At 53.3% G+C, this 13,988-nt stretch overlaps 1 protein-coding gene across 10 annotated transcripts in view; it reads left to right on the top strand.

Moving 5' to 3' along the window:
- TNS1 (tensin 1) overlaps nucleotides 1-13,988 on the top strand; it is a 209,405-nt gene that overhangs the window by 113,015 nt on the left and 82,402 nt on the right. For all 10 annotated transcript variants that reach the window (XM_047773462.1, XM_047773460.1, XM_047773459.1 and 7 more), the window contains 10 exons: nucleotides 23-73; nucleotides 1,178-1,300; nucleotides 1,705-1,769; nucleotides 3,812-3,895; nucleotides 6,912-7,024; nucleotides 7,421-7,481; nucleotides 7,715-7,790; nucleotides 8,344-8,473; nucleotides 10,478-10,543; nucleotides 11,966-12,082. In XM_047773462.1, coding sequence (XP_047629418.1) covers nucleotides 23-73; nucleotides 1,178-1,300; nucleotides 1,705-1,769; nucleotides 3,812-3,895; nucleotides 6,912-7,024; nucleotides 7,421-7,481; nucleotides 7,715-7,790; nucleotides 8,344-8,473; nucleotides 10,478-10,543; nucleotides 11,966-12,082 — 886 coding nt within the window. The remainder of the gene's footprint in view (nucleotides 1-22; nucleotides 74-1,177; nucleotides 1,301-1,704; nucleotides 1,770-3,811; nucleotides 3,896-6,911; nucleotides 7,025-7,420; nucleotides 7,482-7,714; nucleotides 7,791-8,343; nucleotides 8,474-10,477; nucleotides 10,544-11,965; nucleotides 12,083-13,988) is intronic.

The following is a 13,988-nucleotide window of genomic DNA, read 5'->3' as shown; positions in this document are numbered from 1 at the left end:
TGTCTTCCTTTTCCTCCCTCAGCTTTTCAACCTCTCTGAGCGGAGACCTGACATCACGAGGCTCCACGCCAAGGTGAGCCCATGGCTGTGTGGGGGAGGGGACAGGTGCGCTCGCTGATGCCGAGGTTCCCGCATTAGAATCAGGGGGCGAGCGCTGTGACGGTTTGCAAGGCCCCTTTGAAGTTACAGTGCTATCTTCTACTTGGGAAAGAGGAAAGAATACATTTGTTGTTTCTGTAATTCAAATGACAGAAAGCAAAGCTCAGTGCTGTGATTTCCCCCCAGGTCTGCCTCCGGTGGGTGCACAGGGTCTCTGGGGTGCAGCTGGAGCTGTGAGATATTTAGTCTTATTGAAAAGTAGTCTGGATTGAAACTGGCCACGACTTGCCAGCGCAGACCTACCTATAGCCAGCTTTCTTCCACGTGCTGTTCCATGCGCTGTGTGCAGGCTTTGCATGGACGTCTGCTCTGGCCCCTGGATTCGCTGTGTGACCTTGGGCGGGAGACAGACTCTCTGGGCCTCTGTTCGCACCTCTGAGAGTGGATGGACTGGATTAGATGTGCTCTCTGGGCTCTTCCGATCATTAATTTTCTTTTGCTTTAAAGTTCTGTGTGTTAACTTTGAAACCGCCCAAGGATTGCTATTCAGACCTGCAGTCTTTTGCCTTCAGGCCCCTGCCCAGTTGGCCTGGAAACTTTTGTGTGTCCAGGGCTTGGAAAAAAGCTGTGGCCAGACTTTCCTCCCCTTTTCCTCCTTCATCCCTGAGCCAGGCCAGTTTATCTGTGGGAGGACAGCTTGGGCGCAATGCTGAGGGCTCCCAGCAAATTTTAAGGTCAAAGTCACATGGAAGGGACGGGGAGATGGTGGTGGCAAGCCTTTGCTTTACGTACATAGGAGAAACTAGGGCTGGAAGGGGCCGTGGCTGACTTGAGGCCTCACGGAGAACCTGTGTCAGAGCCGAGGGTCTCCAGTCCTGGACCAGTGGCTTTTGCCTCAACACCCTTGCCGCCCAGCTGGGTTGATGGGCAGGGCAGGAAGTGAGGCCCTGCTGCTGCTGGTGGCCACGGCCCCTGTACTGGCACATGACCTGTGTGCTGCTCCCCCCGCCCCGGCTCCCCCACCCCGCCCTTGACTCTCGGGACTCCTACCACTTCTCACTCAAGGCTTGGGGCGCAGGTACTGGAATTCGGCTGGCCTGACCTCCACACCCCAGCCCTGGAGAAGATCTGCAGTGTCTGCAAGGCCATGGACACTTGGCTCAACGCAGACCCCCACAATGTTGTCGTCCTACACAACAAGGTCAGGGTGGGGCTGCAGGGTGCATGGGGGTGCGTGTCTGTGTGTGTGTGTACACCCATGCATGAATATGTCCTTGAATGCGTGTGTGTGTCCCTGCCCGTATCATTGGATGGGGCGAGTCTGCAAGTTTGTGTGTGTGTGTGTGTGTGTGTGTGTGTGTGTGTATTCTCCTTCTGGGAAATAGCAGATTCTGTCAAGAATCTTCCCCAGGAAGTGTGGGGGTGGGCAGGTGGGTATCAGCTTGTGGGTCCCCGAAGGGTGGTGGATGGTCAGCTGTGTTTCTTCTCTGAGAATCACCCTGCTCTGCAGCCCCTGCTCCCCTTTTCTTTAGAGTTCTGATGGGGCTCTGGGGCAGGAGCCCCAGCCTTAGAAGTAAAGGCCTTTATGTTTGGGGGCTTTTTCAGGGAAACCGAGGCAGGATAGGTGTTGTGATCGCGGCTTACATGCACTACAGCAACATTTCTGCCAGGTAAGAGGGGTGCGAGCCTCCCATTCTCCGAGTATGGCAGCAGGACCCCTTCCACCCCATCCAGGGCCTCTCCCTTCCTTGGGGCTGGAGGATAAAGACAAAGGGGTGAGAGGTGCTGAGGATGGGGTGGGGGCCCCTGGAAAGGGGAAGGTGCTTGCCCAGAGCTCTGGGGCAGGGTTCCTTGGACAGAGGGCAGCGACAGGAGAGACCATCCTGCCATCTGGGGCCTTGCGGGGGTCGGGGTGGGGGGCAGCTGGGGAGGCAGGCCCATCCACGGACAGCCTAGCCAGCCAGCTTCTTGGGGCCACTTTCCTTTGCCAAACTGGCTTCTGGTTTCCTGAGAGAGCAGCGGGGAAGTCACAGAGAAGTGTTGGATCATATCTGGGTCCAGCAGAACCGTCTAGAAGTTTTCCCATCCATGCCCTGCCTCCGATCAGCAGAGCTCTCTTCCCACTTAGGTGCTTTTTGTTTGTTTGTTCGTTTTAATTTAGGGCCGCACCTGCAATGTTTGGAAGTTCCCAGGCTAGGGGTTGAATCGGAGCCCTAGCTGCCAGCCTGCACCACAGCCACAGCAACGCCAGATCCAAGCCTCGTCTGAATCGCAGCTCATGGCAACGCTGGATCCTTAACCCACTGAGTGAGGCCCGGGATAAAACCCGAACCCTCATGGATACTTGTTGGATTCTTAACCTGCTGAACCACAGCAGAAACTCCCCCGCTTAGGTGTTTTGCAGCAAGAATAGGAAACAGCCAATGGAGGAGTCCCATTCTGATTCGGTTTTGCAGAGAGACAGAGGAATCTGTTCATCCCTTTAGTCACTGGACAGTGGTTATGGAGCAGCCACTGTATAGGCCTATGTGCTGGGAATGGAGCAGCGGGCCGGGCCAGGCCACTGCCCTCGGGAATATTAAATAAGCAAACAAACCCATCAGTGAGAGCAGGTGACAAGGACTTGGAATAACAGAAAGATGAGCAGGATGGTGGCAGGGGAGGCCTTTGGAAGAGGTGATGTTTGAGCAGAGACTGGAATGAGGCAGCAGGAGGGTGGGCAGGACTAAGTCACACAGTCTGGGGGTGGCGATGGCAGGGGACCTTCCAGGCAGAGACGAAGGGAGGACAAAGGCCAACAGTGGAATGTTTGGAGCTGAGTGAGGGGACAAGGACGTAGGAAGTGAAGCGGAGAGGGGCCTGAGCCCGGGGGCCTCAAAGCCCTTGGTGAGGACTTTGGGGTTTATTTTAAGAGGGATGGGACGTCACTGAGGAGTCAGGGATGGAGGAGCTACGTGATCTGTCTCTTCATTTGAAAGTGAGCTCTTTGAGGATGGGTAGACTGTTCTATGATGAGCTTGCCAATAGGACAGTAGTTTTATGGCTTTAAGAAACTCGGCCCATGAATTCTTTTTGTGGCTCAGCAGAAAAAAATCTGACTAGTATCCATGAGGATGCAGGTTCAATCCCTAACCTCCCTCAGTGGGTCGGGGATCCAGTGTTGCTGTGAGCTGTGGTGTAGGTCACAGATGTGGCTGGGATCCTGCATGGGCAGCTGCAGCTCCTATTTGACCCCTACCATGGGAACTTTCATACGCCGTGGGTGCGGCCTTAAAAAGCCAAAAAAAGAAACTTGACCCAGCTTCATCTTTGCTTAATGGTGAGCATTTCCTGTGCACCTACTGTGCGCCCACGTTTGGCAAGCTCTTCATAGATGTTATCTCATTCCGTTGCCACGACAACCTTCGAGGAAGGCCCCGTTATGGCATCATTGGACAGGAAAGGAAAGTCAGATTCAGGAAGGATAAATAACCTGCCCCAGGATGCAGTCTAAGTAACTGGTAGACTTGAGATGAGCTCCCAGGTCGCCGGGCTCCAAGGCCCCCCCTGCGGAGAACTGCAGCGCACAGGAGGGAGAGATGCGGTCCTTTCCTGAAGGCTTCTCTGGGCAGGATGGCTGGAGGGCCCCGCAGGTCTAGGGAGCAGGGCTTGGGGAGCAAGGGGCCCTTGGATGTGAAAGCTGGCCTCTCTGACCACCTGTCTTTCCCCGCAGTGCCGACCAGGCCCTGGACCGGTTTGCCATGAAGCGGTTCTACGAGGATAAGATTGTACCCATTGGCCAGCCGTCCCAGAGAAGGTGGGGTTCCAGGGCTCTGGGCCCAGCGCATATGTGTACAGTGTGGGCTCGGTGTACATGGGTACTAGCCTCGTGTACCCATGGGGGATGGAACAGCATGCCAGGTGGGGGTGTACCAAGCATGCACATTCAGACGCCAGCCTGGAGGAGTGTGAGCTCAGGGACATGGTGGAGCTCGTGGACAGCTGTGTGTGCCCACAGCAGGCACTGCTGCGGAGGCTGGTGCCAGAGGGCAGCGGGGCCATTGGTGGGGATGGCGTTGGTCTGGGTGCAGGAAGGCAGCTTGTATGAGAAGGTGGTGCCATCCTGGCAGCAGGGTTGCTTCTGTGTTTGGATGGGTCCCCTGGTGGCTGATGTCACTGCTCCTGCCCCAAGGAGGCCACAGACGCTCATGATAAGGATCACCTTCTGCTGCGAGAGCTTGAAAATTGTAGAAAGGGCTTTTTTTGAGGCAGAAAGCAGGGCAGGGGTGGACTCCTTCATTCATTTGACAAATTTTAGGTCCTCTAGTATGTTCCAAGTGCTGGAGGTATCTAGCTGGACGGGGCAAAGTCTTTTGCCCTTGGAGAGCTGATGTTCTATTGAGAAAGATGGACATCAGACAGTAAATAAGCCCAGAAGGTCATTTCACACAGTGAGAAGTACTTTGATGGAGAAAAAAACCAGAACAGAACATGCTGAGCTAGAGAATGACAGGGGTGGCTGTGAGGGGCTGATTCCCATGGATTGACCTCTCTGAGAAGGCGACCCATGAGGCGAGGTCAGAGAAGGGGGAAGGAAGCAACTGGGTGAGGGTCTCGGGTAGAGGGTCCAGGAAGAGGGAACAGCAGGTATAAAGGCCCCAGTGTCTCATTGACTTTTCTAGCCCCTCAGCACACTGACTGGGCAGGCAGGACCCCTGAGCTGCAGATCCTGTAGCCTTCCAGCCTCTCCATGCTGGGGGTCCCCAGGTCATGCCCCATCACCCCCACCTTGCTTGTCTGGCTAAAACTGCCGGTCCCATTGGAGGCTGTTTCTGCCATTGCAGCAGGAAGCCCGAGCAGAAGCAAGTGAGTCCTCAGACATCCAGCACCTTACAAGTGGCACAGGGCAGGGACCCCCCAGCATGGAGAAGCTGGAAAGCTCCGGGACCTGCAGCCCCTGGTTCAGAGATCAGAAATGGGATGTCTTTATTCGCAGAAAATTCTAGCTAAGCCCTTAGACACAGTGGCTGGGGATCAGTGAGGTTCTTCCCTGGGAAAAGACCTCAGGGAGGAAACAACTATTGTCCAAGACCCTGGCTTGCTGCATGGGGCTGGTGGCCTTGGTCATGAGTCTGGCCCTTGACCTTGAAGGGTAAGAGATTCAAAAAGGGGAGCATGATGCTCTAATGGCACGATGTGGGTTGCAGAGAGTGGGCAGAGCAGTCACATCCCTGAAGCTAAAAAGCCTGGAGAATGAGGACCAGTGTTACCTCTCAAGAATGGGATTGTTCAGGGATCCCACTGCCCTCAGTGTGTGACTACATGGCATGCGATCCTTGTGTGTGTGTGTGTGTGTGTGTGTGTGTGTGTTTACATTATCTGTATCTGCTTTGCGGCTCATATCTGCAAGCGCATCTGCGCATGAGTGGGTGGTTCTGTCTGTGCCCAAATGTGGAAGCGTTAACTGTTGGGGAAGTGGCATTCCTTACCACTTTCCTGCCTTCTTGTCAGTGTCGTTTGCAGGGAATAGAACAGCTGGAGGAGAGGAGGGCGGGGTGGGGGGGCTTTGCCTGCAGCTCCCCCGTTCATTGTCACCCCACCCCCTGGCTCATTGTCCCCAGCACACAGACACATCCTGTTGGCACGATCAGAAGATCTGATAGGAACCGCCATTCCAGGTTTCCGGTTTGAGCAATGGGGCTGGGGGCTGGGCAGAGTTCTGAATAGGAGCTGGTGCTGCCCATCAGATTATCTTGCTGGGGTAGTCCGAGGTGGCCCCACCCCAGCCCAGGGACAGAAGCCCATAGGCTTGGAGGTGGGCCCAGGAGCCAAGAGACAGGATGGGACCATTGTCATGGTCCTGTGGGTTCTGGTCTCACTTGCCTCAAAGAGCCCTCGTTGGCTCCCAGAGAGCCTTAGAATTCATTCTAACTGGTCCAGCTGACCCATCTTGGCATCGTCTGGTCAGTCGGAAAAGGAAGAAGTACTGACCAAAACGATTGACCCTTTCATCTGGTGGATACTTTGGAGTCAAACTGCTTCCCTTCCCCCCACCTGTTCCCCTCCCATCTGTGTGTGTTCTTGCTGTGTCTCTTTGGGAGGCTAATGACCCTTTCTGGAACCTAATTTTCCCTCTCTTCTAGAAGGAGTGGGGATGGCTTACTCTGTCCATTCTTTCAGCAAGATCTTTGTTAAGAGACGTGGGGGATATTGAAGCTAGAGATAAGAATATTCAGCGGAAGTTAGATATCCTCCAGTATCGAAGGAAATGATATAGAGGAACTTTGTACACTCCGGGGTGATATAAAAAAAATGAGGGACTAAAATTATTATGCTCTTACTATTTGCTGGATTGTCATGTGTCTGGTGGATCTGTTGGGACAGAATTGGGGCCTTGGGGTACAAATGTAAGCTTGGTTTGGGCTCCGTGTAAGTGTCAGATCCACTTGATGGTTAATCATCCTGCCTTGAGCAGTAGGGAACAGCTAAATGATGCCTGTCAGGGATGTGTGGGAGGAAATTTGGTCCAGCAGGAGATTTCGACACTGGGAGTGAAGCAGGAGGGAGATGCTCACGTTGACCACCAGAGGGCGCTGGAGAAACCCAAGTGGGAGGTTTAGCCTGACTCCACCTCTAGCTAGAAGCAGGCCAGCAAGGGAGGACTGCAGTGGGCCAGAGACCCCAGCTGCTAGGAGGCCTGGGGGTTGTGTTGGGGGTGGGGGAAGGCAGCTAGGCAGGGTGACCTAGGGCAATGTTCTCAGGGAAGAGAGAACAGGACAGCTATGCTCCAGCACAGGCCTTCCTGGCTGAAGCTGCCCCCTTTCTTGCTCCAGGTACGTGCATTATTTCAGCGGCCTGCTCTCTGGCTCCATCAAAATGAACAACAAGCCCTTGTTTCTGCACCACGTGATCATGCACGGCATCCCCAACTTCGAGTCTAAAGGAGGTACCTGCCTGAGCCCTCTGGCTTCCATCCCCCTCCTGTCTTCCATCTCTTTCTCTTAGGAGGTGGGCCTGGGTGGTAAAAATGCGGGCTAGCTGCAGAGTCTTAGGCTTACAGTCCCAACTGTACCACTTCCTATATCTTTGAGTCACTAGTTGATTCATTGGCAAATGGGTTTGGTACTGGCAATGCCTGCGGGCAGGGCAGGTGTTTTTGTAAGCTCAAGATGCCTTTTAAATGAAAAGTTAGTATTTCGTCTTTCTTCTTCCATTTCCCCTTCCCGTTTCCTCCTTCTCACCTTTCCTCCTCCTGTTTGGTCCTTGCTTCCTTCATTTCTCTCTCCCACTGCCTGGTCCCACTGTTTCTGCTGACTTAGCTAACACCACCCCTCCCTTACAGGGTGTCGGCCATTTCTCCGGATCTACCAGGCTATGCAACCTGTCTACACGTCTGGCATCTAGTAGGTATTCCACAGGCATGAGAAACCAGGGATGCCAGAGGCCTGAGGCTGAGGACCAGTGGCAGGGGTTAGGGGGCCATCTAGATTCTTTTCTGGGAAAAGTTCTAGGAGAGGGCTGAGGGCTGGGTCAGTGAGCTTCCCAGTAGCCCCCGGGCTGAGGGGTAGCTGAGATAAAGCACACTGCCCGACCCCCTCAGCAGCCCCCTCTCCTTCTGGCCCCTTCTGTCCCACAGCAACGTCCAGGGAGACAGCCAGACCAGCATCTGCATCACCATTGAGCCTGGGCTGCTCTTGAAAGGAGACATCTTGGTGAGTTGTTCCGCTGTCTCAAGCCCCCCACTGCCATTTGTTATTTCTTCCTGCTCCCCTCCTGCCTCTGGATAAGATTGTCATTCCTGGTGGGCTACCAGCCTTGGGGTTGTCAGCCCTCAGGGGCCCTGCAAGCCCTTACAGCCTCCACGGTCCTTGTCCACCCCCTGCCTTGGAGTTGGACGTGCCTTCCTCTGGGCTTGCCTCTTGCTCTGAAGCATCTCCAGGGAAGTGTGTCCCTGTGGGACCTGTTACCTCCGGGCTTCCTGCTGGTGACAAGAACTCCCTCAATTCCAACTTCACTCCTTCCTCCTGCAATTTAAATCCACTCCTACTTTTTCCATTCCGACTCATGTGCAAGAACTTCTTGGGAGGATAGTTTTGTCCCCACGGGGCGAGATTGACTTGCAGCTCTCTGCTGTTCTAGAAATTTCCTCAGAGAGCTCTGAGATCACTGGGTTTGGGGCCCAGCCAAGGGAGCTGAGAAAGAGGCTTCCTGGGCCTAACTTCCTGCCCTTGGCCCCTGATGGGCTCTGCTCTCTTTCCCACCCAGCTGAAGTGCTACCACAAGAAGTTCCGGAGCCCAGCCCGAGATGTCATCTTCCGTGTGCAGTTCCACACCTGTGCCATCCATGACCTGGGGGTTGTCTTTGGGAAGGAGGACCTTGATGATGCCTTCAAAGGTGGGCTTGCTGAGTAGAGAGGCAGACCTAGGGATCATTATACAACAGAGTAGAAGAACATAATGGAGGGCTTGTGGCAGCAGTGAAGGGTGAACCATTTTCCCAGGGAAGGGGAGGTGGTCAGGGAGCTGTCTGTCTTTGCTTCTTTCCTCTATCCATTTAAGATTTTGTCTATATCACATTCAGTCCTGGGGCATAGCTACATCTATACAACCATCTATCCACCCACCCATCCACCCACCCCCCATCCATCCACCCATCCATCCACCCACCCACCCATCCACACACCCATCTATCTGTCCACCCACTCATCCGTCCACCCACCCATCCACCCATCCACCCATCCATCCACCCACCCACCCATCCACGCACCCATCTATCTGTCCACCCACTCATCCGTCCACCCACCCATCCACCCATCCACCCATCCATCCACCCACCCACCCACCCACCCACCCATCTATCTGTCCACCCACTCATCCGTCCACCCACCCATCCACCCATCCACCCATCCATCCACCCACCCACCCATCCACGCACCCGTCTATCTGTCCACCCATCCATCCACCCACCCAACCACCCATCCATCCACCCATCTATCTGTCCACCCACTCATCCGTCCACCCATCCATCCACCCACCCAACCACCCATCCATCCACCCACCTACCCATCCACCCACCCACCCACCCATCCATCTATCCACCCACCCACCCATCTATCCATCCATCCACCCACCCATCTATCCATCCATCCACCCACCCACCCATCCGTCCATCCACCCACTCATCTGTCCACCCACCCAACCACCCATCCATCCACCCATCTATCTGTCCACCCACTCATCCGTCCACCCATCCATCCACCCACCCAACCACCCATTCATCCACCCACCTACCCATCCACCCACCCACCCATCCATCTATCCACCCACCCACCCATCTATCCATCCATCCACCCACCCACCCATCCATCCATCCACCCACCCACCCATCCATCCATCCATCCACCCACCCACCCATCCATCCACCCACCAGCATCACTTGTATGTCTGTGTGTGCCATACATGTGCTAGACCCTGGCAATACAAAGAGAAAGAAGTCAGGCCCTACCCTCATGGACCTCACAGTCTAGTGGGATAAAGAGACACCAGCATGTTACTATGAAGTGATGCTCACAGTGATGGAGACATGCCCAGGCATGACGAGTGCTCCAGGGAGCGGACACTGCCCCTGCTGTAACTTCCCTTCCTACAAGCAGTGCATGGTGATCTGTGTCCAGATTAGGTTCAAGCAGAGATCGGAGAGTGGGGCTGGGGCACAGAGGAGGAGGGCCTGATCTCTCAGATGTTTCTATGATGAGTCTTCCCTGTACTGGAACCAGGAGGGCAAAAACAGAAGGTGCTGTGAGAATTGCAGAACAGAATGTAAATCTTACCAGTCTCAACAAGGGAAATAAAAAAATAGCTGACAAAATAAATGTGGGGTTGGGAGAGGTGGGGTAAGGGAAGGGCACAATTTCCTCCCCTTACACGGAGGGAGTCAGAACACCATCGAAAATGGACAGATCAAGAAACAGAGGCTTAACCACAGTATTTAAAGTCTCAGAGATAATCAGAACGGAGGAGTAATAATAATAAGAAACCAGATTTAAGAAGGGAGGTGGGGCTATTATAAGTCATCCAAATTATTCCTCTTCAGAGTGGGCAATCAATGAAGATTATTGAAAATTGATATATCTAGAAATAGTGGCATAAAAACTGCAGCTGTTATTTAGAGTCTTAGAGGTAACTGCTAGTAGAACAAGAAATAGACGTGGTAAGAAGTAGTTACCTAGGCAAGTAGGACTGGGCTAGGATGGGCAGGAGATTTAAAGTTACGTATTATTTCTTATATTATCAACCATGTATACATATATTACTTTAACCTTTTCTAGAAGAAAGCTTTTTGTGAAGTCCTTTTTTGGGAATTGATGGTCTGTTTTTGTTTTTCCTTCTCCCCTTTCAGATGATCGGTTTCCAGAATATGGCAAAGTTGAATTCGTATTTTCTTATGGACCAGAGAAAATTCAAGGTAAAAGCCAGGACAGAATCCATTGATTCACTCCCTTCCCTCCATCCTGCTTTGCTCCACCTCATCCCCACCTCCAGCATTTTCCCACTCATCTGCTCTACAATTACCAAGTTACCTGTGACTGGGAGGCTGGCCAGCAGTCAAGGATCCGGGTATCATAGTGGACCCCCAGCTAAACTTGAACCAGTGACATAATCTCTGGACTAAGATTATTTTTAAAAATAAAAAAGTAGACAAAGAGGCGCTGGGTTGGATGAACTATTCTGGTCCCATTAGGTCATCATCCTATTATATTCAGAGACTGAGAGCCATGGTGGATGGAGGGTGTGGCCAGGGGGACACTCAGAGGTGCTGGATGGATGATAAGTGTTTATGAGAACGGTGATTCAACCTGAAGATGAGAAGGCCAATTTAATAATAGCCTTTAAGCGGCTGGTTATATATATGTGGAGACCAGTTGTTCTGCATTTTATTTGGGAAGCGATGAAGTTGGGTTACAGACAGAGGGACTCTGGGTAGATTAAAGAAAGGACTGCTGGGTTAGGCAGGTAACTCACCCGAGAAGGCCTGGCTTGCTTTGGTGCTGTCTTCATCCTGGGGTTTCTCTGGAGTTGTAGGAGAGATTCTGCCTCTCTCCTCAGATTTCTGCCTGGAATGGAGAGCATCTTGAATGGGGGGGGGGAATGGGAGTTCCCTTCGTGGCTCAGCAGTTAACGAACCCCACTAGGATCCATGAGGTCACAGGTTCGATCCCTGGCCTCGCTCAGTGGCTCAGTGGGTTAAGGATCCAGTGTTGCTGTGAGCTGTGGTGTAGGTCACAGATGCGGCTCGGATCCTGTGATGCTGTGGCTGTGGCGTAGGTTGGCCGCTACAGCTCTGATTAGACCTAGCCTGGGAACCTCCATATACTGCAGGTGTGGCTATAAAATAACAAAATAAATAAATAAATAACTAGATAAATGGGGAGATGGCTGGGATGACCTGTGTCTTTTCAATGTCAAGGCTGTGGTTTGGCTGCTGTCCCTGACCCCCTGCAGCCCATCACCAGCCTCTCCCCCTCACTCCAAGGACAAACTCTCTGGATTCTTGGAACTGCCCTAGGGGCCCCTGGGACAAAGAGAAAGCGGCAGACGCCCAACCAGAGGGCCCCCCAGCTTTCTCCTAGAGGGTCTTCATTCCTCAGTGCCGCTGTCCTGACTTACCCTCATGACCTGGTGTGAGCCTTTTCAAGAATGCAAGAAACCAGACTCCTGGATTCTCCATCCAACTTAAGCCACTGGTCCTGCCCCGCCATGGTTAAGAAAATGAGAGTCCCTTAGGGAGCATCCCTGGGGAGCTTGTTGGCTTCCTCTGTTTTTCCAGCTGCTGATCTGTTTTTTCTTTCTCCTCACTGCCCTCTCTGCCTTTCTCATTTTTTTAAAGGCATGGAACACCTGGAGAACGGGCCAAGCGTGTCCGTGGACTATAACACCTCTGACCCCCTCATCCGCTGGGATTCCTATGACAACTTCAATGGGCATCGAGATGATGGCATGGAGGGTAGGTGGGACCAGTGGCTTCCAGCCCTTCTGCTCACGTGGTATCAGCTCTCTTGGTGTGTGATGACACCATACTGGGCTCAAAGGGAGGGGAGGGCAGATGTGCAAGGTACCTGTGAGAGCTCACAGTTCAGTGGGAGAAGATAAAACATGCATGTGTTAGGTAATAAAGGCTGAGCCAAAGCACCCAACTAAACTAGCAGTGGTGCTGAATGAGTCCCATAGTGAGTGCTCCGAAATTGGCAGGGGAGGGATTCTTGAGAGCTGGAGTGACCTGGGAGGGCTCCTTGGTAGAGGTGGCCTTGCATGGAGCGTGAGATACCCCCCGCCCCCAACCCCGTGCTGCAAACACAGCACTTGTTAGATTTCTTTTAACCCTGTTGTTGGGTTTCTGTAGGCACGCTGCCTGAGTTCTCTGGGGTCAGAGCACTAGGAATGTAGACATAGCATTTAGGGCCCACAGGCTTTCATCAATGGCCAACGAAAATATTTGAGAGCTGGAAACAAACCAGTAGGATCCAAGATTTGAAAAGAAAGCAGAAGAATTGAAATTAATACATATTTAATTTAGCAACAAAACCTAACATTATGTCAGATGGTCATCCACAGCTCAGTTCAACTCTTGAGAGTTAGAGATGAGTTCTTTGATTTATATGGCTCATTTGAATATGTGTGATGGCACCAAGGGTGGGACCTCTGCAAGTGAGCTTGTCTGGGGCTCAGGAACTCTTGAGATGCCTTTTCTGGGGTTTGGCTACTGGCTCGTTCCCCTGTTGTGGTCCCAGGACCATGGGATGTGGGAGCTGGGAGGACCTTGGGACCTTTGGTCCACCCCCCGTCAGCTTTCAGATGGGCTAACTGAGGACTCCACTGCCCCCCAGAAGGAAGCAGCTCTTGATTTACCTCCATGACCAAGCTCTGTCCTTTCAAGGACATCAGCATCCAGCTTCTGGGCCATGTGGCAGAGCTGGGTGAGGTAGACCAGATGTCCTCACCCTGCCTCCTGCCTCCAAGGCTCCAGGGTTTGGGAGTCATTGACTCCACCCTGAAAGTCTTTTAGGCCTTTTCTCATGTAAAGTTTCTCCCTCTGACCTTGGAGACACCAGAATGCGTGATGGGGTTCGGAGTCAGTGGGACGAGGGGGTGGTTGGGCTAGCATTTAGGGTTTGATGAGAGCATGTAGATGTGCAGCTCTGCAATGTTGGACGTTTGTCCTTGTACCTACCCAATTCCCACGCTTCCTCGCCTCCAGGGGCCCCGACACTCCACCAGGGCCCTCCCTGCTGCGCTGAGGCTGCCCCCGCCAAGAATCCTTCCACCCCCGGCCCAACCACATCCCTTGTGTCCGGTAGCTGATGAGGAGGCAGAGGATGAAATGAATCAATCCCGAGGTAGCAGCAGCTGCCAGCCTAATTGTTCATCGGTCTGGGGATGTTTGCATTTTTAACAAGAACACTTGGCAATGGGAAGGCATTTTCAGTGTCTCTCCATCTCTCCCTGGTGTAGATTCAATGCGATGATAAATGTAAAAACATTTAGTAAACTCTAGAGCGCCAGGCAAACAAAAGGTGAAATAATTAAGGGGAAAGGAGGGGCTGTGGGAAGGATGGGGGTTGGGGCATCGTCAGCTGGGAGGGAGGAAGAGGGCAGACACATGGGGCAGGAGACTGGTACCAGAGGCAGGGAGGGGGAGGAAGGAGAGGGCGGGGGAGGCCCTGGACTCCCCTCCCGCCCCCCTGCCCCCCATTCCCCCCTCCCCCCGGGCTGGGTTGGGGGCGGAACCAGTGGGACCTTTTGGCCAGTTAAAGGTCAGCCCGTTCTGTAGGGACAGAGGGGCTCCTGTCTGGAGGCCGGGATGCTGGCCCTGGGCCGAGGGTGGGAAGCGAAGACTGGGGTAGCAGCTCTCA

This window comes from Phacochoerus africanus, chromosome 3, assembly GCF_016906955.1.
Source record: "Phacochoerus africanus isolate WHEZ1 chromosome 3, ROS_Pafr_v1, whole genome shotgun sequence".
Classification (NCBI taxonomy): Eukaryota; Metazoa; Chordata; class Mammalia; order Artiodactyla; family Suidae; genus Phacochoerus; species Phacochoerus africanus.
The sequence above is the reverse complement of the archived record's forward strand: the minus strand, read 5'-3'. Positions and strand labels throughout refer to the sequence as shown.